Source organism: Dipteris shenzhenensis, chromosome 27, assembly GCF_047967505.1.
Source record: "Dipteris shenzhenensis isolate YYH24624 ecotype China chromosome 27, Dip_SZ_1.0, whole genome shotgun sequence".
Classification (NCBI taxonomy): Eukaryota; Viridiplantae; Streptophyta; class Polypodiopsida; order Gleicheniales; family Dipteridaceae; genus Dipteris; species Dipteris shenzhenensis.
This window is the reverse complement of record NC_141622.1, coordinates 19,724,645-19,748,496: the sequence shown is the minus strand read 5'-3', so window position 1 is coordinate 19,748,496 and position 23,852 is coordinate 19,724,645. Positions and strand designations below refer to the sequence as shown.

The 23,852-nt window shown below is 43.2% G+C and overlaps 2 protein-coding genes across 5 annotated transcripts; both read right to left on the bottom strand.

Annotated features, from left to right (window-relative positions):
- Positions 1–3,754: 3,754 nt before the first annotated feature.
- On the bottom strand, positions 3,755–4,968 carry LOC147883996 (actin-depolymerizing factor 11-like). Of its 4 annotated transcripts, none has more exons than XM_087398341.1 (3): positions 4,914–4,968; positions 3,995–4,260; positions 3,755–3,908 (listed from the first exon to the last, which is right to left on the bottom strand). In XM_087398341.1, the coding sequence occupies exons 1-3, from the start codon at positions 4,914–4,916 to the stop codon at positions 3,758–3,760; spliced, it is 420 nt and encodes a 139-aa protein (XP_087254467.1). In that variant the 5' UTR covers positions 4,917–4,968; the 3' UTR covers positions 3,755–3,757. The 4 variants fall into 4 exon arrangements, with proteins under 4 accessions (XP_087254467.1, XP_087254466.1, XP_087254465.1 ...); XM_087398340.1 differs by lacking the exon at positions 4,914–4,968 and adding an exon at positions 4,615–4,666; XM_087398339.1 differs by lacking the exon at positions 4,914–4,968 and adding an exon at positions 4,474–4,597.
- Positions 4,969–12,383: 7,415 nt separating this feature from the next.
- On the bottom strand, positions 12,384–17,016 carry LOC147883995 (E3 ubiquitin-protein ligase WAV3-like). The gene is made up of 2 exons (XM_087398281.1): positions 16,306–17,016; positions 12,384–14,823 (listed from the first exon to the last, which is right to left on the bottom strand). Exons 1-2 carry the CDS (start codon positions 16,525–16,527, stop codon positions 12,670–12,672), a joined length of 2,376 nt encoding a protein of 791 aa, XP_087254407.1. The 5' UTR covers positions 16,528–17,016; the 3' UTR covers positions 12,384–12,669.
- Positions 17,017–23,852: the final 6,836 nt, after the last annotated feature.

Sequence of the window (23,852 nt, the reverse complement as noted above, 5' to 3'; positions counted from 1 at the left end):
GGCGAGGAAGAGGGGGAGATGGCCAAAAACTTTTGTCCAACTCGGTGCCCAAAGGAGGGACTCGGCCCTCTTCCGGGGCGCCCAGCTAGAAATTTTTTTTATGCAGAAGTTCCTATTTAGAAAAAGAATTACTCATGTTTAAACTAAAAGATGCAAGAGAGAGAGAGAGAGAGGGAGGGAGGGATTTACTTGGAGTCCTTTGCAATATGCAAGGGGGGGGGGGGGCCCTCCTCTTGGCACACTTTTGGGGATTTTTTCTTTTCTAAACCCCCTAGCTTTTTGTTGTCCCCCCCTCATTTTTTGTTGCTTTTCTACCCCCCCTTGCCTATATAAACCTCTCTCTCTCTCTCTCTCTCTCTCTTTATTCACACACACACACACTCTCTCTCTATTCTCTCTCTCTCTCTCTCTCTCTCTCTCTCTCTTTGAGGCATCTAGGGTTGTTCCCACCACATTAAATTTGCTCTTGTTCTTCTTCTTCTCCCTCCCTCCCTCTCTCTCTTTTCACTCTCTTCTTCTTCTTCTTCTCCCTCCCTCCCACATTAAAATTGCTCTTCTTCTTCTTCTTCTCCCTCCCTCCCTCTCTCTTCTCTCTCTCTCTCTCTCTCTCTCTCTCTCTCTCTCTCTCTCTCTCTCTCTCTCTCTCTCTCTCTCTTTCTTTCTTCCTCTCTCTCTCTCTCTCTCTCTCTCTCTCTTCTTCCCTCTCTTTTGCCATTCTATTCTATTTCTCTATCACTCTCTCTCTATTTGTCTTTCCAAAAAGGGCATTAATTACACTTTAAATTTGATTTGTCAAAGATTTTCTATATAATGGCCTCCATTCACCCTCCTCCCCCCCCTATATCCCACTTTTCGGCTTGACTGCTCATTGCGTATCTCTCCGTGAGCGTCCCTCGCCCTCTCTCTCTCTCTCTTTCTCTCTCTCTCTCCTCTCTCTATCCCTCTAGAAATGGCTGACGGTATGGACACACGATCGAGTGACATGAACGAAGTAAGAATCTATTTGAACTCCATCTCGTCGGATCCAATGATACGCTATGCGACTGGAAAGACCGCTATTCTCAATGAGGATGACCCTTATATAGGCAAGAACATTCAGATCATGGCCATCACACATGTCAAGGGCTACATACGAATAATGGAGGTTCAAGGCACACGTGGAAGTGGATCGCGGCTGGTATATGTGATGAACATGGAGTTCTCGCGTGAATATGTGTTGGAGAGAGGGAAGGCTTCGGTTGCACACGCTCCAACCATAATAGATCTCACAAGGAGCCCAACTAATCCGAGGACGAGACCAAGCGAGTTTGGACCATCATTCCAAGCCGGAGAGAAGGCAGCGGCGGTTGCAAAAGATACACCCACCATAGATCTCACTGGAAGCCCATGCGGCTCGAGACCGAGTTCAAGCCACGCCGAACCATCATTCGAAGGCCGAGGCACGGCACAATGATCAAGGATGACAATGATCTAATAGCCGCAACAACGGAGGTGCCATCGGTAGTGGTTAGCATGGTGTCGTACATCAGGTCCATCAAGGGCCGTCATCATCTACATCATCAACTATTGGAGAACTCCACTAGAGTGGAAAAGGTACTGGAGGTTCCTACAATGTACAATGGAAACGTCGCATTGGAGCTGCCACCCACGCCTCATAGTGCACGTCCGATAAATGGCATGGAGCAAAAGTACGACGGCCATTGTTGGATGAAACCAGTTGGCAACAATGACATTTTCGGCACAGTTCATCGAAGCAGGTGTGTGGGGGAGCTAGAGTGTCCAAACAACCATTGCTCTAGCAAGTCGATTAGCGGATTGCCGAATCGACAGGTCCATTGCTGAGCCATACAGAAGTCGTACGTTTTTTTGCTTAACGTAGTCTCTTTAGTCGCACGTTATAATCTGTGTGTCATTGTATGCAAGGAAATTGAACAGTATCATTCCTTTTGTTGGAATGTCTGCTATTGGCCTAGGAACCTTGGCATGCTTCTACTGCAAAAGGTCTCCCATTCTACAGAAACAATGTGATTGTTTGGCGTACTATGTGATGTCATGTCCTGAATGACGAGGCTCTTTATCCGTGTGGGCATGCACAACAATTCCTTCTCAGACGTGCTATACTTAAGTTCAACACTTTGAAGTTTCCAACTTTTAAAGGCTATGGGATGTCCCTATTACATTAGCAGCTCCAATGGATGTACCACTAGCATCTGTACATATGACAAAGAAAGGCTTATTAAGTTTTGGCAAGACGAACACAGGGCTAGACATTAAAGCAACCTTCAAATTCTGAAAGGCACTCGACTGTCTATCACCCCAATGATATATTGATTGCTTCTTAAGAAAATCTGTAAGTGGTGATGTAATCTTAGAGAAATTTAAGATGAACCTCCTATAACAGCTACATAAACCAAGGAAAGATCTTAGTTCATGTACATTTGTGGGACATGCCATTCCTTTATAGCTTTCACCTGGGCTAGATCAACCTGAATTCCATGTTCATTCATGGCATGACCTAAATATTCTATTTCTTTCTTGAAGAACTCATTCTTCTTTATATTCAAAAAGAGCTGGTTCCATCACTTGTGCAAGATGTTGCTTGTGTTCTTCATTTTGGCTATAAACTAAAATATCATTAAAGAACAAAACAGCAAACTTGCCTATGTATAGTCAAAGAACTCTTCTCATTAGCCTACAAAAGGTAGTAGGTGCGTTAGTCAACCCAAAGGACATAACTACAAATTCATAATGTCATGTTTCTGTCCTAAAGGCAGTCTTCTTCTTCCTTCATCCTAACTTGATGATATCATGACTTCAAATCCAATTTGCTAAATACCCTAGCACCTTTCAAGGAGTCTAGCAAGTCGTCAACTCTAAGTATAGGAAACCTATTCTTAATTGTCAACTTGTTAAGGGCTATATAATCAATACACATCCTAAAGGTCCCATCCTTCTTTTTTACTAAAAGGATGGGAGCCCCAAATGGCGAACTACTTGGTATCTTTCTCTAGCAACTCTACAACTTGCTTTTCTACCTCCTCTAGCTCCACCTTATTCATTCGATAGGGAGCTCTACATGGAGGCGAGGACATTGGAATCAACTCACTAGCATTATCTTCCGGTCTAGAGACAGGTAACTCAAGCCGATCATCACTAGCAAATCGATCATCGAATTGCTTAAGGAACTCTGAATGTCAACGTTCATGATCACTATGTTCGAGCTTCACTTCCCTGACATATATCACTCTACGACCGACTCCCTTACGTATTTTTCTTTTAGCTCTAGTATGAGATATGGGCAAAATATGGGAAATATCTCGCTCATCCTTAAGGTGATCATAGTACCTTTGTGCTAAAAAGGTACAAGTATATGTTTAGTTGGCCAGCACTAGGATGTTTTTTCAAATTCTGAAATCCTGTGCTTCCACATGGCACAATATACACCCTTAGATTTTTTAAATTCTGAAAGCCCAAAAGCTTTGAAAGCTTTCGTAGCCACGTGTTGCTAGTAGATTGTTAGATCGTTAGATCACCCCATTATTAGCTGAGCTTGCTTTTCCAAACTTGACGCATTATTAGAGCTTTTCTAAACGCCCAGAAGCACTATAGCGGTCCTACATCTTTGAAGGTCCCCGGCTCCAGTCTCGAAGATAAGCTTTCAAGCTTTCGCTGCTCCTTTGATATGATCAACGCGATGCATAGATAGCTGTATATGATCGGAATGATCGGAATCGGAATAGTTGCTCTTCCAAGCATTCTAGTTCGCGCGATCCTTTATGACTTCGATATCAATTTCAGTGGGATCGGTGGCCTGCACCTCATAGTGAATTCCGTCAAGTTCTCTGCGGAATTTTTCCTTTAAGGTCGCATATAGAAGCTTTGTGCGGATTCCAGACGTATCAGGAGACCTAACACATGCAGACAACATATTTAGATTGGGCGAAGACGATCACAGCTGCTACCTTATTCGGAGGAGAGGAAGGTTCGGGCATACCAAGCAATGAAAAAGATTTTGCTCTTCTGGCAGTTATCCTCTGTGACGAAGTCGAAGTCATACACGGCATATCTGCACTCTTTTTCGAGAAGCGAGGCAGTGAAATCGTCGTAGCTTTCGGATGTCTCCCCAATCTTGTCCACTATATTCTGTTTTTTCTTTTCGTCAATCTTGAAAACTATATAACGATGGCTCTTCTTCCTTTGGAGCTCCATGAAGGCCACCTTGCAGGCGTTGTCCACGCCCATCCCCGTCCTTGCGTTCGCCTAAGCAGAAACACGCAAAGCACAGCTGAATGGCAAGGCAATGAAACTCCAGAGACTCTATCGCCCGCCCACAAAACAAGAGAACACCTGACCCAACAGGGGATGAAGGATCAAAACCAAGCTACGGAATCGAGAAACAGCTCCAAATCGATATTCACGAGCGCCCATGATCGTAAAACATCATAAAAAACCAGCGTTCGTCATCGGGAAAACCAGCGTAACAAAGCTGGCTGGTGTCGTGGAAACGATCATGATCTTGATGGGAAAAACAGTGTAACAAAGCTGGCATGATGCATGGAACCGATGGATGGATGAAGTGAAAGCAACGAGGGGAAGATAGAGGAGGAAGCTTACCATGAGGAAATGGAGAGGAAGGAGGGAGTGCAAGGGAGGCGAGAATGCGAGGGAAGTATCTGCACTCTTTTTCGGGAAGCGAGGCAGTGAAATCGTCGTAGCTTTCGGATGTCTCCCCAAAAACATCATTAAAAACCAGCGTTCGTCATCGCGAAAACCAGCGTAACAAAGCTAGCTGGTGTCGTGGAAACGATCATGCTCTTGATGGGAAAAACAGCGTAACAAAGCTGGCATGATGCATGGAACCGATGGATGGATGAAGTGAAAGCAACAAGGGGAAGATGGAGGAGGAAGCTTACCATGAGGAAATGGAGAGGAAGGAGGGAGTGCAAGGGAGGCGAGAATGCGAGGGAAGTAGAGATCACGAGTGGTGATACTACTTTTCCCGATGCCCACAACAACAGGCTGTCTATTCCGACCACCCAGGTACGTTTTCCCGGCACCCCACGTTTCCCCTTTACCTTTTCTTTTTTACTTGGCCAGCACTAGGACGTTTTTTCAAATTCTGAAATCCTGTGCTTCCACATGGCACAATATACACCCTTAGATTTTTTAAATTCTGAAAGCCCAAAAGCTTTGAAAGCTTTCACAGCCACGTGTTGCTAGTAGATCGTTAGATCGTTAGATCACCCCATTATTAGCTGAGCTTGCTCCAGTCTCGAAGATAAGCTTTCAAGCATTCGCTGCTCCTTTGACATGATCAACGCGATGCATAGATAGCTGTATATGATCGGAATTGGAATAGTTGTTCAATTATCTAAAGTTTTTGCTCCTTGTCGTAATTCGTTAGCCAGTATCGTACCAGCTGAGCAGAAATAGAGAAAGAATCACCTCTCATCACATCTCGAATGGATTTCCTAGTGTTCTTCTAAAAGTTAATCTAAAATCAGCCACAGGAAGTCGATGCGCTTTCTAAAGGTACAACTAAAATTGACAATTTCAACCCATTTTGAAAGTTAACGTAATCATCGATGGGAGTGGAAACACTCGATTGGAAGAGAGAACAAATCAACAACAGCTTCAGGATTGGCAATTTCAATCTTGTTTGTCTCAAAAGCAGCTGCAGCAATATGGCGTGCAGAGGCCTGGCATGAAGTTGATGTGCGGCTTTGGCGATATAATTGTGTCCAATCTGTAGTCGGTTCTCTCAGATTGTATTTCGGAATCAAATCCTTGTCCTCTCTAACCTCCACCACCTCTATTGATTACGTTTTGCGCTCACCTTTGGTGCTTCCCATCTCCACGGTAACCGTGCTGGTATGGAATACCATAGAGAATCCGTATTTTTTTGGGAAGACTATATGTGCTGTGGACAGTTAATCTGCCCCGAGACTTATTAGTGTCTACTACAAGTACTCGCGAGCACTAACGAGTTGATTTGGGAAGAGAGTGAGAGAGAGAGAGAGAGAGAGAGGGGGGGTTGGGAAGGGGGAGGAGAGAGAGAGAGAGAGTCACGAGAATAGAAAGTGGCCAACGTGGCCTAAAACAAGTAAAGGGACACTTCTTAAAACAAGGTGGAGGATCCACCCAGGCCCTGCTTTGAGAAGGGTGGAGGTGGGATACGGTCCATGGAAGGTGTATGGATTAAGTTGGAGTAGGTAGTGATTTTTTTTTTTGGGGATATTCGGGCTTAATTTGCTAAGTGTTCTACTCGTTGTCAACCAGCTGTATTCAGTTCATCGTATCGATTGATCGCTATTGAAAAGCCTGTCTCGGTTTGTATACCTTCGATACATACTCGACTATTCATTGCTCTCTTTCTTAGAATATATTAGCCTCGCGAAGGTGAAAGCATTGTAATAGTGTACAACAGCTCGAAGCAATGATCACGGACGTTTACCTTCGAAGACAGGCTTAATTTGCTAGGTGTTCTGCTCGTTGACTGCCGGTTCCGATGGGAACGAGATCGCCAAGAATAACATTTTCTTTTAATCCCTTTAACCAGTCGATTCGACCTCTAAGAGCAACTTTAGATGGTACTCGAGTAGCCTCCTGAAAACTCGCCTCCGATATAAAACTAATAGTATTGAGAGATGCTTTCGTCATTCCCACCACGATGGGTTCATAAAACATCGACTTCTTTAATACACGATTCATTCGCTCCGCTTGTGATGATTCAATAAGCTCTCCAAGTGGAAAAACATTAGTTATTCTGTCTTCCGAAGTTACTACTCTCGATGTCAGTTGTCGAATGATAATTTCTATATGTTTATCAGATATTTATACTCCTTGAGATCCATAAATCTTTCAAATTTAGTCAATCAGAACCAATTGACGCTGTTCCACACTTATTCTAGCACTCAAAAAATGACTCCGAAGATTCCCAATTAGTCGTATAACACCCCTATTCCATTTTCTAGAAATATCTTCGATTCCCACTGAAACAGAAGCGATCGAACGAGATTCCAACAACTGCTCAACTTTCGGAAGACCTTGAATGATATCCCCAGATCTCAATCTGTCATATAGTAATGTTATTAAAGTATCTCCTTCTCTGATTATATCCCTGTAATCTTTATGAATAGTTGCAAACATCAATAATTGTTGCGATCTGATCAAAGTTTGCAAAAGTGTCAATGATAACTATTGCCAACTCATAAGATCATGGACATAGTGAATCATTTTAGATATAATAAGATGTTATTTATACGCACTTTTATATTTCCATAGTCGTAATTTTTTGGAATCTTGCAAAGGCAAAAAATGTAACTACAACTGCTCGAAGATGTGTGAAGATGATTACCTTGATGGTTTGAACATCTTTGATCGTTCGATTGTGTATAGCTTTTGTGCTTGAATTTATCATCTTTAGGAAATTGCACATATGCTAACCAACATATCCAAACATGCAGAACATGAGGAATGCATATTGACTAATCATGATTGTTTTTCAGATTCCAACATTCCAGCAAAGAAATAGGCGACTTCTCGTCGAGCTGTGGACGTCACACAGGATACTCCACGTAAGTAGAATGTACGGTCATTTCAATTCTGAAATGTTTCTGCACCGTCTGTTGCTCTGGTCCGCATTAATGCGCTACACCTCCAACACTGGAGGTGACTATTCGAAACGGGGGGATGGCACGTTCCCCTATGATATATAATTTTTGGAGAGACATGTGCCGGCTCTCCACCATACATTACGTATGGTTTTTTTTTTTTAACACCTCATCTTGAGCACGCACACTTCTTCGCACATTTTGTTTCCGCAAGGGAACATTACATTTGCTTGGTTCGACCAACATACTAATCATGTCTGCAACACTTCTGTTTTCGAGATGTTTGCAGCCTCCAAACGAGTGTCTTCTCCTAAAGGTATGCACAACAAAATGTATTTGCTTTATTCAAGTTATTTTATCAATTCTTTCACCTTCTAAAGATAGAGGTTCAGTCCATTTTGTTTTTGCTGTTGCGTTTAGACAAAACCACGTGAGTGAAATTGTAGCAAAGTTTCAGATGGTTTTTATTATTAATCCCTGTAGGTGTTTCAACCCGAACATAAGACATCGATTCATGTCACGATGTAGAAATGACCACCAGAAACTCCTTCGAACATGACCATTCGTCAACGCTCAGAGCAGCCAGAGGTCGAGCTATTCAACTTGATATAACATCAACAAAGATGTCCTCGAGGCCAGCTACGTCATCGTGGTTGACCATCGCAGATAGACACAAGCAATGGGTTAGTAATTGCGTGGCTATTTTCTCTAGCCTTCAAATCTACAGTGTCTATGGCATAACCACGCTACTGTCTGCAAACCAAAGGATCGTTTCTTCGCAAGGCACAGGCATCTCGAGCCACAGCGCCGCACTCGGAAACATGATACTTTTGGATGCCTGCGAGAATATGGCCATGCAAGTGACTTACTGGAAATGCCAAAGCTGCACACGAGATGCCCAGCGGAGCAGATACATTGTGCGGTTGATGCCACAGTACTCTCGGCAGTTGCTTAAAACAAACCACCTCCACACGCAACTGCTAAGCATCATATATATATCCATTTCAGTTACCACGACTGCAAATGCGATTGCTCGTGGCACACTCGATCGAAGAGGAGTGTTTGCCCCTGGCCTAGCATACGTGATGTTGTCCAGAGTGACTGAGAGAACGAGGTTGTGCATACTACATTGCCCACATCCAGACATATTCAGACCAATTCCACGAGAGTTCTCACAGCCGACAACACAACCACGTGCATAAAGGTATTCACTACCAGAGATTGAAAAAGGCAGAGACAAGTCATGAATATGTTACGTCAAACATGCATGCAAGGAAAATGGTTTTAATATCTTGTCTGTTTTCGAGAACAGGTGCAGAGAATTAGAAAGCTCGGGACATTGCAGCATAAGACATGGACGCAGACAAGGTAAATTCCACCAGCATAAAAGAATCTTTTTTTCTTGAAGATTTAAAAAGACGGCTCATTTGAAAAGACAGTGTAATAAGTCGTGCCTGCAAGCAGCTATTTGAGCTATACAAAAGCAACGCGAAGGCAACAAAACCTCCACCAGCAAAGAGGAGGTTCTTCCTAACCACAAAGCAATTTCGGCTAGCAAACAATGCATGAGAACGTCCGGGAGCTTACATCAACGGCTTCAACACGTATGCGAAACTATGCGACTTCATTGACAACTGCAATAGGCGTTTGCCAGCTAAAAGAGAGCCGAGAGGCTTGAGATTCGCAAATGGTACGTAATGCTTCCGAAAATTAAAAAAAAACCGCAACAATTGAGAAAAAGAATTAACGAGTTGCAAGAACAACAAACTCATCATGGATTGCACTTCTCCTGCAGGACTCCTCAAAGAGATCCTTGTCGAGCTTGACATTGAGCTACTAGACACGAAGACGAAAGGGATCACAGCGTATGCGTGCGAGCTGCTGCATTACGGGTACAACGTATCCTTGGAGTTGCTGAGGGACATGACGCGTGATCAAGGAACGGCTATACTCGAATAATTCATGGAACAATTTGGAGGGACGCACCACGCGACGCACCCGGTGATGACAATGGAGAAGCTTACGTATATTTTCGACAGGGACTTATACGAGGAGCGCTTCGGTATTGGAAACGATCCTTTCACGCCAACAGAGAAAAACCAGGGCAAGTAAATAAATGCATTCTATTATGGACCTCAAACGAAAAAAAAAAGACCGAAAACCTCGATGACTAACGTAATTGTCAATGTTTACGCAGGTACGACATTGAAAGACGCGAGCCTCGAGATGAAGGAGGAGCCTCCACTGAAGCGCCCGCGCAAGGGAATCGTGCGAACCTCGTCGTCTACTGCATCACGTGCAAGCCCAACAACAGAAAATACATAGGGAGCACGACGGACCTGCCGCGCAGGATCAAACAGCACAATAAAAAACCACCGGCGAAAATGAAAGAGGACTTGCAGCGTTACAAGCCCTTCAAAGAAAATTTCGAAATCAAAGTTTTGAAAACAACAGACACTGTAGACAAAGCATGAACTTTAGAGCAGTACTACATAAGGAGCCACAACACAGTAGGTCCATTAGGTTACAACACACTCGAGGGCCATCCGGCTAGAGCGCGGAAGTACTATTTTCTAAAGCGTAGGAACATAATTTGACCCAAAAAATAAACATTTGTGCCTTCGAAAAAAGGGATCCAATGAAGTTGCAAATGGTGCTGGAACTTTTGTCGTACATGCAATGCAGCTTTGGGTTTGGATTATTCCTGTCACAGTTGCATGCTTCTGTCTCAATTGGGTTTTGATTTATTATTTATACATTTTTGAAATACATCTCCCCGTCGTTCGCTCGAAGTGGAATGACAATAGATTTGCTTACAGTGCAAAGAATAGGAATTTGTCTTCCTCCAAAAAAAAGAAAAACTACGTTTTACTGTCGACATGAACAACATCAAGTGCAAGCAGGACTGGATGATAACGAAATCTCTACAAAAGGTTGCATGCAATTGAACATCAATCTTCTGCATCATTTCTGACAACGTGACTCATGTGAACCTCAACAAGATAGCAAAAGAGAGAAGTATTCATCAAGAGCCCAGCTGGCCAAGCAATCTAGTTCCTATGGTAATAAGAGAAATGGAAAAACTAGAGGAAGGAAACAAATGCTTAATATTTATCTTAACCTTGAAGTCGGATCCGTAAATAGAAATGGGAACGTAGATGAAGGAAACCTTCTTTTCTCAACGTCTACCTTCTTTTCTCGACCCTTGTCTAGCGTCTCCAATTTCTCCTTTCCTTTGGCTCTTCTTTTCCTCTCGGGCTTGATTGTCTCTTTACCCTCCTAGTTTCTGGTGCTGCATCCTGTCCAATCTCAAATCCTCAAGCTTACAAATTATCCTCTGAGTCCCGGTTCCGCCTTAGTGTAAGTCTCAGATACCAAGTGAAGTACCGCACCCTTCCCTTAGCTGTGGGAAGTCTTGACGTCTCAGTCAATACCCCCCGCAAGCTTAAAAACTGCCACCTGGAGACTCCCCATCCATTCCCCAGCCTTGGAGAGCTCGACGTGCCCGTCACAACAGTTCAAGATCGCACCAATCAGAGTCTGGACGCGAAGGTCATGCCTTCCCGAAGTTTGCCCTTCCGCAGGGCTCCTCAGTGCGTGTGCAGTGCAGTGACTACCCATGGCCCGTAGCTCAATCCCGCCCCTCACTCGTGCTATCAACCCCCAAATCCTAGCTTTCCAAGGGAGCCAAGAACGGTTATCCAAGAATGCTTGTATTCACAAAAAGTCTCAAAAACGTTCACACGTGTTACACCACTTGAGAGAACCACCTATGTACTAGGCTCAATTCAGATTGGTATATTTTGTGTTTACATTTGCAAACTCGTGTATTGCAAGCATAGTGAACATGGAACGTAATCAACTAGTAGTCAGTAAAATCAGGAATGTTATTTAAAATTAAAATAGCAGGGTTGTGTTCTCATGAGATAGAAGCGTTTTCATTCACATTCCTAGTAGTTGCAGGAACCTAGATTTAATAGTCCTCTCCTGACTTTTAACCGCATATACCAAAGCAGACCTGATTATTAATTCTCCAGATCAAGAAGCTATGTTTATTATTTCCATGTTGAGATGTCTTGTAAGCTCCCCTTCCCATTCCTTCCTGAAACAATCCTGTTCCAGCTTGCCTTACCCTTTTTAGAGCTATTCTGGAAGAATATTTCAATCTTTATTGGCCAAGTTGATCGAATTGCTGCAGCTACAAGTCCATTTTACTATTCCGTCACAATGCCCGACATAATAAACGTGGTTGAAAACACCCCCCCCCCCTCTCTCTCTCTCTATGTGTATCATCTGCCCTTATGTTATAAAGGGTAACATATGCTCCATTCAAGAGACTGGCATATGTAGGTCAAACTCCAATCATTTTCCAAAGTCCCCAGAAGTCATGTTGGCGTCCAGATCTGTGCGCTTGGACAAGCCTCAAAGGGAAATGGAACCCATGCCTAAGATATCCTGAACCCCTATTCCCTCAGGCTGGAGTTACCCTATGCGAAATACCAAAGAACTTATCCAAGGGTGGCCAAGTTCTCTCTCTCTCTCTCTCTCTCTCTCACACACACACACACACACACGCACACACAAATGCAAATGTAAAAGGTGGGGGAGGGGGGGGAGAGAGAGAGATCCTGACCCTGTTGAAAGAGAGAGAATAAACATAGATTACAGAGAATCCTAAACTATGTCGATTAAAAGAATCCTGAGCTGCCACAGTTTGGGCAGAGGAGAACAGCTGGCACGGGGGGGGGAGGCAGAGAGAGAGAGAGAGAGAGAGATCCTGTAGAAAGAGACGGAAATGGATATGCATTACAGAGAATCCTGAGCTGCCACAGTTTGGGCAAAGCAACAGGTTGCTTTGGCATGTAAGCCTTATTGATGTTGAAAACGAATCTTGAACATTCTATTGACAGCCTGATGAGTATCTTTGCACATATAAAGTAGCTAGGTTCAGCCCCAGAGAAGCAAATTACTATATAAGAAAAATGGGTGCAAATGAATGGCAAACCAATTATAAAGGAGATTTGGTTTCTCAATCCAAAGCCTTTAAGATCTGACGTTAACCTCTTCTTTCACAGCTTCTTACTTTTGCAGAGGGCCTTCGTGATAACATGGGACTGGAAGGGGAGCTGGACACACGTGCATTGTTCCCCCGGCTTGGCCTTGAAGCACCAGAAGGGAAAACCCCAGGAGGGGACAAGTTTGATGATGACAATGTTTGAGATTGCAGGATCATGTCTACCATCGATGGTGTCTGATAATCCTGGCTAAAGGTGTCGAGGGATTCTCCTCTAGTTGTAGCTCTCTGCCTTAGATGCGAGCTTTGTGCAGAAAGAAGGTAAGCTCTTCCTGATCGCTCGTACAACTGCCGATTTGCCATCCTCACTTGAATCTCACTTAGCTCAGCTTCCAGAACACTGCACAACTGATCTCCAGCCAGGGCAGAAGGGGAATTCTCTAAGGCAGTTTTAGCATTCTGTAAATTGCACTGTGCAGCTGGAATATCACCTTGGTCTGCCAAGGATCTCGCTTCTGCTATTGCTTCTGCTGTACGTAGCCTGTTGCGTTGTCGATCCACCTCAAGGCTTAACACTTGCTTCCCTTCCTCCACAGTCACTGGCCGTGTGAGAAACAATTCATCTGCATGGTTTTGGTTAATCTCCTGCGTCACAGGGTCTTTGAAGATGCAACCAGCCTGTAGTAGTGACAAGGATGTGCCAGTCTGGGCTTCAGAATGAGAAGGAAGCTTTACATCCACCAAGATATCTCTTTCCTCTTCAGCATACAAATCTCCAAGCTTGATGATGCCATGCTTTGCATTATCCAGTATGCTACAATCATAGCTGCCCGCATGAATACTATTGATAAGCACACCAGGTGCAGAGCACGAAATCATCAGCTGCACATCCTGAATCACCACACTCAGCAAGCCACCAATACATTGTGCAAAGGCATCCTGCATCACCCTCTCTGTCTGAATAAAAGAGAATGTACCTCCAGAGACTTCAGAAATTGTGTGCATAGTCATTGCATCATGGTCCACCCCAAACCCAAAAGTATGTACAGGAATCTGTACATGACCATGACGTGCACTATGTCTAATAGAGACTGGAACCAATCTTCGAGAATCTGTCATTCCTCGATTAAGAAAAAAGGGAAGCTGCCTTCGAGAGCTCATAGTGTATGTATCTTGTCCATCTGAAAGAAGCATTATGGAAGAAACAGGATTCCGTTCCCTACGGTCTTCCAACACTTTAGCCCCCTTCCTTAGTCCCTCAGCTATGTTTGTCCCACCAGTAGAAATCAATGCTTCAATGGCTCGTAACGACTGCTGCCTTCCCTCCTCTTCCATTCTCCGTAAAGGGAAAATGCGTCTTGCAGTGGAAGAGAACACGACCACAGACAAGCGGTCAGCTGGGCTAAGATTGCGTATAACAAAACCCATAGCCTGTTTGAGAAGCGCCAACTTTGTCCCTGCCATGCTCCCACTGATATCAAGCACTGTTACAAGGTCAAGTGGTGCACGGCAACTAGGATCAAGGAGATTTACAGAATTGTCATCACCCTCCATTCCTCTATTCCCATAGCCAACTGTGCTGGCTGGAGGGGCCTTAAGGTGTACTAACACTGAGAAATTATCCCGGGATTCAGTTGCTGGCACAGCAGCAAACTCCGGAAATAATTTCATATCTACTTTTCGGCCGTTTGTGCCTCCACCCAGTGTTGCTTCTCCTGTCACGTTGCTTGGACCTTCTTCCTCACAGCTCTGTTGAATATTACTAGCACCTCTGCTCACCTGCATCGGAGGCTCATCATCATTGTAAATATTCGGCTCTACTAGATTGCTTTGTTGCCACTGGCCCCGAGAGATGTTCTCATCAAAAATATGAAGTAAAGGGTCAAGCCTCCTGTATTCCTCCTCTGAGGCCTGTGATCTATCTGACCTCCCACCAACCTGTGTCAACGAATGCGAACCAGGTGAAGGAGCTCTTCTGGTATGAGATCCACCCCTTCCCCTTTCACATTTGTACCCATCCACTGGAGCCTGCCATGGTACTTCCCTCCATTTTGCCCGACACACAGGACAGACGAGATTCCCATACCTCACATTAGAGGCAATGCAAGAGAAGTGAAAAGTGTGAGAGCATTCTGCTGTGAAAAGAGCATGGCCATGGCCTGGTTTCATCGTTTCCAGACAAATAGAGCATGTACTCTGCAAAATAGAAGAGGCATTGGAGACAACTTAATATCTTGCAAAATAGGAAACTTCACAATACTTCATAATTTCACTCAGCAACTTGGGAAAGAAGTTAGCAACAAAGCACATTCAGATGAACATTGTAAAAAACGGGGAAAGCGAAATAATCACAAGCACAGCAAGAAGAATCATCCTCAAAATACAGATACGGCAAGTTGAATGTATTCCTGAAGTAGGGCCTTCTAGGTGTATGCTAATGAGCCTTTTTGCGCTCCCAATAAATCACCAGAAAACATTTTCAGAATGCAGAAAAAGCTTGAAGGATTCAGCTTTTCAACAGAAGGGTTAGCACCCTGCCTGCTGAGCACCACAATGACTCACTGGAAATATACACTACAACGCATATGCACAGGAATGTCATCTCAGAGATACAGACTACAATCGTGTTGAAACATGTAAATCAGTGGGAAGTAGCATGCAACCAGAACCATGCAATCTCCAAATGCAGATCCATCGGCTACTAGCACAGCCGCATCCTCCACTACAGATCACTACTAAGGTCACAGCAAGAAATGTATACAATAAATTCTGTCAGATACAAAAGATCACAATACAACAAAGTGTGCCTCTAGCTTGTAGCATCATGGACAAACTATATTGATGCTGACAGATATCCCTTTTCACCCTACCATCCACCAGCCATGAGGAATGTCCAACATTACCATAGATCACTATAGACATCGTAGAGCATGAGCCACGGTAGTGAGTCAAAATCACAAAACACCTCTAAACCTAGGAGATTGAAAGTAAGGTTACACAAAACACATAACCATAGGAATCTGAAAATCAGGTTAAGATAATCACAAAACAATATCTAAATTCCTGTAAGTAAGCCGTCCCTCCGTAATGTGGGGTAATTCAACGATGCAAAGTTTATCGCGTTCTTCATAAATACATCATAGACGCAAAGTTCTGCTTGCTATCAATGATCAAACAACGAAAATTCTTGATAGGAAAGATGCAGAATGTCCGTGCTGTGGGGTAATTCAACGATGCAAAGTTTATCGCGTTCTTCATAAATACATCATAGACGCAAAGTTCTGCTTGCTATCAATGATCCAACAACGAAAATTCTTGATAGGAAAGATAAAGAATGTCCCTGCTATGGGTAATTCAACGATGCGAAGCTCATCTCGTTCTTCATAAATACATCATAGACGCAGAGTTCAACTTGCTATCAATGATCCAACAACCAAAATTGTTGATACAAAAGATGCAGAATGTCCCTGGTATGGGTAATTCAACGATGCAAAGCTCATCTCGTTCTTCATAAAATACATCACAGACGCAGAGTTCTGCTTGCAATTAATGATCCAACAACCGAAAGTTCTCCTAGGAAAGATGAATCTCGCAGCGAGGCATATCTCGAAAGAAGACCAAACGCATTTGCAAATCTAGATTCGGGAGTGCAAAGATGAGAGGGAAGAAAAAAAATACCCGAGAGAGACGAAGGCTATGGCGACCGGCGTTGACGGTGGAAGGGGCGGAACGATTGGGGGTGGTGGGAGCGGAGCGGGTGGAGAGGAGAGAGTCGGGATCGGTGATGGGTGATGGTGAAGGAAGAGGGAGAGGAGCTGCAAGATCGGAAGGGTCTGGGGGAGCGATTGCGCAAACTCGCATGCCGAGCACCATCTTGATCTTCCTCCATTTACTACCCATGGCTATGGCGGAGCTTCGAAGCTCAGCTATGGCGTCTCGCTCTCGATCTCTCTGTCGAACCTCTCTCTCTCTCTCTCTCTCTCTCTCTCTCTCAGCTCGCTCTCTCTGTGTCTCTGTCTCTCGCGCTCTCTCTCAGCTATGGCGCTCTCAGGCAAAGCTCTCTCTGCTTGCCCTCGCTCTCGCAGCTATGGCTCTTTCAGACAAAGCTCTCTCTCTCTGTCTCTCTCTCTCTCTCTCTCTCTCTCTCTTTCTCTGTCTCTCTCACTCACACTACCTATTCGGCCTTCACGAAAAGCCTCTCTCTACACACAGTTTCTAGCTATGTCGCCTCCCATCTCTTCCCCCCCCCCCCCCCTCTTTGTCTCCCTTCCTCTTCCCCCACTGCTCAGTCGGCAGAAGATCCAGTTCGCCTCTTTGACCCTCAACCTCGCCCCCTTGGCACTTACCCATTCAACGCGCAGCAGCAGCCGCCATCGCCGCCATCGCTAACCTCCCGTTTCCCCTCCCTTGCCCCCGCCCTTCCACTGTTCCACCCACGCTGCGTCCCCCTCCTGCCCGCCACCTCCGTGACGCGCCCAGCGCTAAAGCAGAGAGACCCTCGACTCTCGTGACGCCGCAAGCTTTTCCTCTTTCTCTCTTCTCTCTCTCCTACCTTGCGTCCGCCTCGACCAGTATGTCCTGATACTACTCTTGCTCCACAACCGATGGCGTTACAACGCCCCTCGGAAAAGAAAGGATTTCAGCTGTGTCGGCCATGTTACCTCTGAGTCCTGACACTCCCATCGATGAACTCAGCTCGTCGCTCTATGGCTTGCATAGCCGGGCTCCTCCCGTGACCCATATTCTCGCATCAGCTATCCCAGTGCCCACCTCATCTCCCTCACCCCCTGCCCGAAATCGACCTTCCACTCCCTCGCTTTCCCTAGTACTTGCACAGTCAACCACTCTACAAACTAGCCCGCGATTGCGACCGCTTGCAATTCTCCATCGCGCGCAAACCAACGGGATATCTCACTGTCTTGTCTTCCTTGCTATTTTGATGTAGAAATAGTCAAAATAAAATTCCGTCTCAAAATTTAGCAACCAAACTCGTGGCAATTGCTGTGCGAATGGTGACCAATATCCATTGCACCTCTGGTGGTAGCTCAGCGTGCCAGCTGTGTAGGCAATGCAGCGCCATTCGCTAGCTAAAAGAAGGCGTACACGTAAGAGAAAAGTCCCCACACTTTTCGTTGAAACGGTGGAATCTAGTGGGTGTGCAGACACTGCAGCGCAGTTATGTCTCGCAAACTATGTGAACATTTGTCCTTCATACAACTGCCCAATCGATTCCGCGCTGTCCACCGGGCCAATCTGGGGGATTTGATATCGCGCTGGCAAAGCAATCCTTGAAGATACATTCACCTCGTTGAAGGCAATGGACGGCGATTCTGCTGCATCCTGCCGTGACAAAGAAATTTTATGCTGAAATTTAGAACAAATTCATGCAGCATTTGCCCGCAACTCAAAGCTGAATTCAGCCCACACAACAGAATTTCGAGTAAAACTTTCGCGAATTTGAAGGGTGGCGGCATGGTGGCAGCATTAAAAGCCGTGAGAAGTGAGGAAAGGAACTCGCAAAAACTCGGAATTTCGTCGGCTAAATGTAGTATGTGGATTGCTGTCAGCTGCGAAATTTGCTGCATGATTCAAGGGCGGCCAAACAATCGGACTATACAACAGCACAACTCCATGTGATCTAATGCGCTTGGCAGTTGACCCCCTATTTCATGCCGGTTTTCCCGGAACCCATGGCCAATACCACTTCGCCACGTGTAAATACCCTCGTTTAACCTTCCTTCCTTCTGTGTTGATTAATCACTCCTTAATCACGGCCTCTTTACTCAATTACTCCTTGCCTCTCTGTGCCTATCCACTGCAAAGCATAAAGTCTAAAGACATGGATAGTGGCAGCTTTTCGTTTAACACACTTTCCATCAGACAGCATGATGCCATCCATTACTCCGATCATTTGTGAAAATCCGAAAATCGGATTACTTATGTGGTATCGGAATTCGACAAATCGAGGTGTTGGAGGGGTCGATGTAGATATGATAAAAGGGTGGAGAATAGAACTCTTACGAGAGGAGAGAGGTGAGTGGTTTCATGCATAGTGTGTTGAAGTGAACTGCATGCGTCATGCCCCCCATGAGAGAGTTGAAGAGCAAAAATCTGAGTGATGATAGGGGAGGGGACCCGCACCTGTAGTGGATGCACAAGGAGACAAACAAGAGACCATATACAAAGGAGTGTTGTTAGTGGGTGCTGTGATTGTGGACTTAGTGGTGGCTGCCAGAGAGAGGAAGGGGACTTGTACTAGAATCATAATGGTTGCTAGAAACTATGTGATGGATACAAAAGATGCTCATGGTCAATGATGCATCCATTCAATAATGTCTTCATGTGGTTTAAATTTAAATTCTGGCCTCATGAAGAAAGGTGCTTTGTTAAGCTCTTTGTTGCAATGTAGGTCGATATGCGTTAAAGGGAAGAATTTTACCTAACCATTGAAAGGCAAACCAACAAGCCATCATCATTGTAACTTTTCATCAACCTTTACACTTGATTGAACATTCTTCTTGCACATTCTATGAAGTGGACCTGGGCATACCTTTAAGTAATGTTCGAGTTTGTTTAAAGCAATGTTCTGATTGAACAACATTGTCTTGAACTAATCTTAGTTCCTTATGAATATCTACTTACGAGACAATCAACTACTCATTTAACGTCTTAACTATTAGCTCCCCACTAGTTGCATGTGGGACCATTATAAGGTCTTAACTATCAGCTCCCCACTAGTTGCATGTGGGACCATTATAATGGCCTTCTTAAGCATATTTCACCCATGTAGGAGGGTACACATGAGTAGACCTAAGGGCAACTCGGACGCATCATAATGGCCTTCTTACCACATGCATAGGCTATCATGCCCATACTCATTGAAGGCAATTCCCAGTGGCAGTATGTAAATTTGTAAAATCACTTGTTTCTCAAGACCAATCTTACTTAAAAGTGGATCTGCCCATGCACATCTTTGACCAAACAAAAAAACTTATTTTAAGAATTTCTAGACACAAATAACATCATTACTTTGACCATTCCAAAATACACCTTATCCCTCTCATTGACCTAAACAAGTTGACAATTATCAAATATGAAGTAGTTGGAGTGACGTGAAACCACTCAAGAAAGAAGAGTGCACCAAGCATGCCTCTCTAAATTTTATTGATCTAGCTAGGTCATTTCCATTTTATCAACCAAACATGTTGACAATTAACCAAAACACATTTTACCGAAGTGACACCGCTCAAGAAGCGTGAACATCTAAGCTTGCCTCTCTCCATTCGTTAACCTTGCTCATCTCCATACAAGCAATTAGCCAAGATGTGACAATTTTGCAAGTTTGGATAGGATGTGAAATTTTGGGAAGGATGTCCAATTGCATAATCAGACCCACACACAACATCAATACTAAAGTATTAAATTTGGCACATGTTGAACATGCAAACATTTACAATACACCTATATTATCCTTGCTGCGTTACCAAAGCACTGCCCTACAAATGGCCCCTAGTAGAGGGAGGGAAGGGGGGCGGGGGTAATGGCATTGATGTGTTAAACTGGATACTCCAAGCAATCCCACTTGAAGCTCTCACATGCTCAAAGAAAAAATCTTCTATGGAAAATGAAGAAAATGTAAAGTCAACTCTTAGTTTTACAATTGATAATTTGTGGGCTCCTTATTTAAAGAGGATGTAAGTCAATTCAAAATTCTATTACGTGACAACTATGTCCATTCTTTTATTTAAGGATTATCACATGGTCTCCATCTAGCTCTTTGTCCAATTGCGAAGCTTACAACCATACAAGGCAACATCAGAGATCTCCAATACCTTTTGGTTGCATTATGATTTGACACATTATGCGACATACTCTCCTAATCTCTAGCTACCATGTGGCTTCAACATAAAGTGGAACTATGTGTGTTGAATTTGATCTCTTCCTTCTAAGCCTTGATTTTTATGACACATAGAACTCCAAAAAAAATTTAGCTCCATTCTTTTGATATTGAATACAAACTTAATAGAAGTTATAAGTAAATGTTCAAGTCTAGTGTAGGAATTTGGTACTTCAAAGTGTGAAAAACCCCATTAATAATATTTAAAAATTTGTTATTTAATATAAAGTCCATTAAATTGTTATTTGAGATCACCTAATTTTCCTTTTAAAAAGTGTAACTTGTTATTCATTGTGTATGCTAAGACATCCTTATCTTAATCATGGAAGCTGCAATATTTTGAAAACGTTATGAGGCCTCCTTTCAAGTTTAGAATCACCTTTTTTGAACAAAAAAGCATGAAACCACAAAATTAACTTTTAAAATCCATCATTCTATTTACCAAACATTACATATAACACTACCATAAAAATAGTGTGCATGAGATTTTTCAAGATAACAATAGAAGGAAAGTAACACCGACATTAGTAAAAAATAAATTAGAGTGATTGTCAAGCATTATTTAAAGAAAACTTATTTAAGCTTCAATGGAAAAAAATAAGAGACTTTTCAAACTATAATTCAAGTTGCTAAGATGGTTCACACATTAGTGTTAGTAAACTAGAAGAAATGATTTAGGGCCATGGCTCTTTTGTGAGTTTTTTCTCTATGAGTTTTCAACCCTATAAATATAAAGGTAGTAGCTAGCTATACATTCATCCTAAATACAATCTACTCTTGTTCACTCTTTAGCTCTCCAGCTCGACAAATAGCCGAATTTTAATAATGTTTGTTGTGACTCCCCATTAATTATTTCCAAACCATAGCAAAAAATGTCAAAAGCAATATAGTTGCAAAGATGAATTCTAAAGCTCATAAAACCATGCTCTCCTCAGACCAAAAAACTTATTGATGTCCAAACATATTTGAAATACTAGCCTCAATCTTATTGAGACCATAACAACACATTTGCATAAAGATCTTTTAGCTTGGGTATGTGATAGTAAAGGCTAAGAGGAAAGGTTATTGTCTCATTCTAAAGTCATGGTCTCAGGGCCTTGAGGCACAACAATGGTGAGCTCAAGATAGTAAAGGGGACTTAGGACATGAACAAAAAATTCATATTTTTAGAGCCAAGAGCTTCCACAAATGTGATGCTAAACTAGCCAAAATTGTACATTTGCAACGTTTTCTATCACATGAACAAAAAGTTTCTAAACAATAGAAAAATGGATCAAATAGTCTCCACGCCAAAAAACTGATTCACCAACTTCCCACCACAATAGCTCAAACAACCTTGTGGTTTCTAGAATGAGACAAAATCTGGAAGAGAGTTGTGATTGGTGGATATACATATTATGGTTTATGTCGAGACCCAAGACCACTACGTAAACAAAATACATATGCTTGCAAGCCGTAAACTTCCCTTCTCAAACCTTTGGAAAAAGTCCGCACACGTGCATTATGGAGCTTCATTTATTGTCACACTGTAAGTACTACCAGAAGGAGTTGTTGCATAGCTTTCAATATGAAAGACAACCTTTCTATTCTGGTTAATGACTTGCTCTCGCATGACCCCCACTTTCAAATCGGTTGCCTTCTTGATCTTGTCATTCGCTACAACGGAAATTGTTCTTCTTTGTCTTCTTATTGCCCTTATTGCAATGTCACCCCTGTCGGGAGCACTATCCGACACCACATTACTAGCCTACACATCATAGGCCTATAATAGGTACCCTCCTTTGTTCAATGCATCCACTTCCTCTTGGCTCATGTTAGTTCCATTGCTGTCAACCACAAATGTTGCAAATCTCCTTCTTTTAGCATCCTTCTTACCAAATCAACACCCAATACCGATCCAGTAGTAGACATTTTAAAAATGAAACATGTCTCATTGGTAGTATCCATTAGTTGCTGAGGAAACAGGGAAGCATTGAAGTATTCATATTGACACTTTGCTTTCAGCTTTAGTATAGAATCAATTGAAGCATCAGCTAGATTTGAAGCCACTTTGAATGTCTCTATCCATCTCCGAAGTCTACACTGAAAATGGTTATAAATCATTTTTCAGGTGACGTTGACACTGAAATATTGCAGGGAGATCAAAGACGCACATACCTCCTTTGATTCATCAAGGGCTCCAAATGTGATAGCCAAAGATCCCATCGTCCATCAACTTTGTGGCATTGCCACCCGCAAATATTATGCTATTCAATACTATATCCCTAGCCACCTCATTCTCAACCCTTCTTTATCTTGCTCTAGGGATATTTTCAACGTAATCCTCCACCAAGTTTCTCATGATGTTGACATGCTCAATGCATTCTCCCTTTTGAACTTCATGACTATGGCTACCCAAATGAACAACAAACCTTGTGTACCTTACATTCGATGGAATAATATAATATATCCTAGATGCACGTTCCGACTCATGTAGTGGCCTTTGGTTGCAATGAAAGCAATGGAATCCTCCATGTTCCCTTTTCACTCTACACTCAAGGCAAGGAATATTCAATCTCCCTTTCCAATGTACAATATTTTGTTTTTGCCTCAACTTTAAAAAACTACAATCTACATTATCACAAACATGCAACCCCACAAACTAATAATCTCACATCTCCATTGAATCCAGATATACTTATAGTATTATATTGGACCCATGGATGACCAGCTTTGATCTACTCCATTCCAGTCATAGATCTAGTATTTGCATCCACTGGAGGCAACTCGAAAATACAATCACCATCGAAGAGGGCAAAAGTTCTTGCAGAGGCTCTGTGTTTCCTATCCTACCCACATACTTCATAACTTGTTCTCTAATGGAAATCTCTTAATCAAGGTCTCCTATTGGTGCATCCAACTTGCTATCCTTGTTTTTTCCAAATGTATGATATCAGGGCACCTAGACTGCTCAAAATGGTGTTTCCCCTCATGATCTGAATCATCTTCCAAATCATAAATCTTTTCTTTACCACAACCCACCTCCTTTTCACCTTCTACTTGTTCTTGCAAGGACAACGAATGCTCTACAATAAAGCACTTTGAATCTTGGACTGTTATCTCCTTGCATGGTATCATAAGAGGAAAACTATAGCTTGGCTATGCAATGGTGTGAGCCACCTTAACATTACCCACTATCAAAGAAAATGCCGAGCATATTACACTCTTAGGCACTTTGGTATGTGTTTCTTCTCCAAACTCTTCAGACAACTCCTTGTTGCCAAACACAAATTGCATGTGCTCCATAGCGATAATGAAGGGGCGAGCAACGCGCTTAAGGAGTGTGCAA

Excerpts from the sequence above, each read along its gene's own strand:
- LOC147883995 (XM_087398281.1), bottom strand. The coding sequence starts at position 16,527 with ATGGGTAGTAAATGGAGGAAGATCAAGATGGTGCTCGGCATGCGAGTT. Across the intron at positions 14,824-16,305 it reads ATAGCCTTCGTCTCTCTCGG|AGTACATGCTCTATTTGTCT; the intron begins GTATTTTTTTTC and ends TCTATTTTGCAG.
- LOC147883996 (XM_087398338.1), bottom strand. The coding sequence starts at position 4,428 with ATGGGCGCTCGTGAATATCGATTTGGAGCTGTTTCTCGATTCCGTAGC. Across the intron at positions 4,261-4,377 it reads TTTCTCGATTCCGTAGCTTG|GCGAACGCAAGGACGGGGAT; the intron begins GTTTTGATCCTT and ends GTTTCTGCTTAG. Across the intron at positions 3,909-3,994 it reads AAAATCTTTTTCATTGCTTG|GTCTCCTGATACGTCTGGAA; the intron begins GTATGCCCGAAC and ends TGCATGTGTTAG.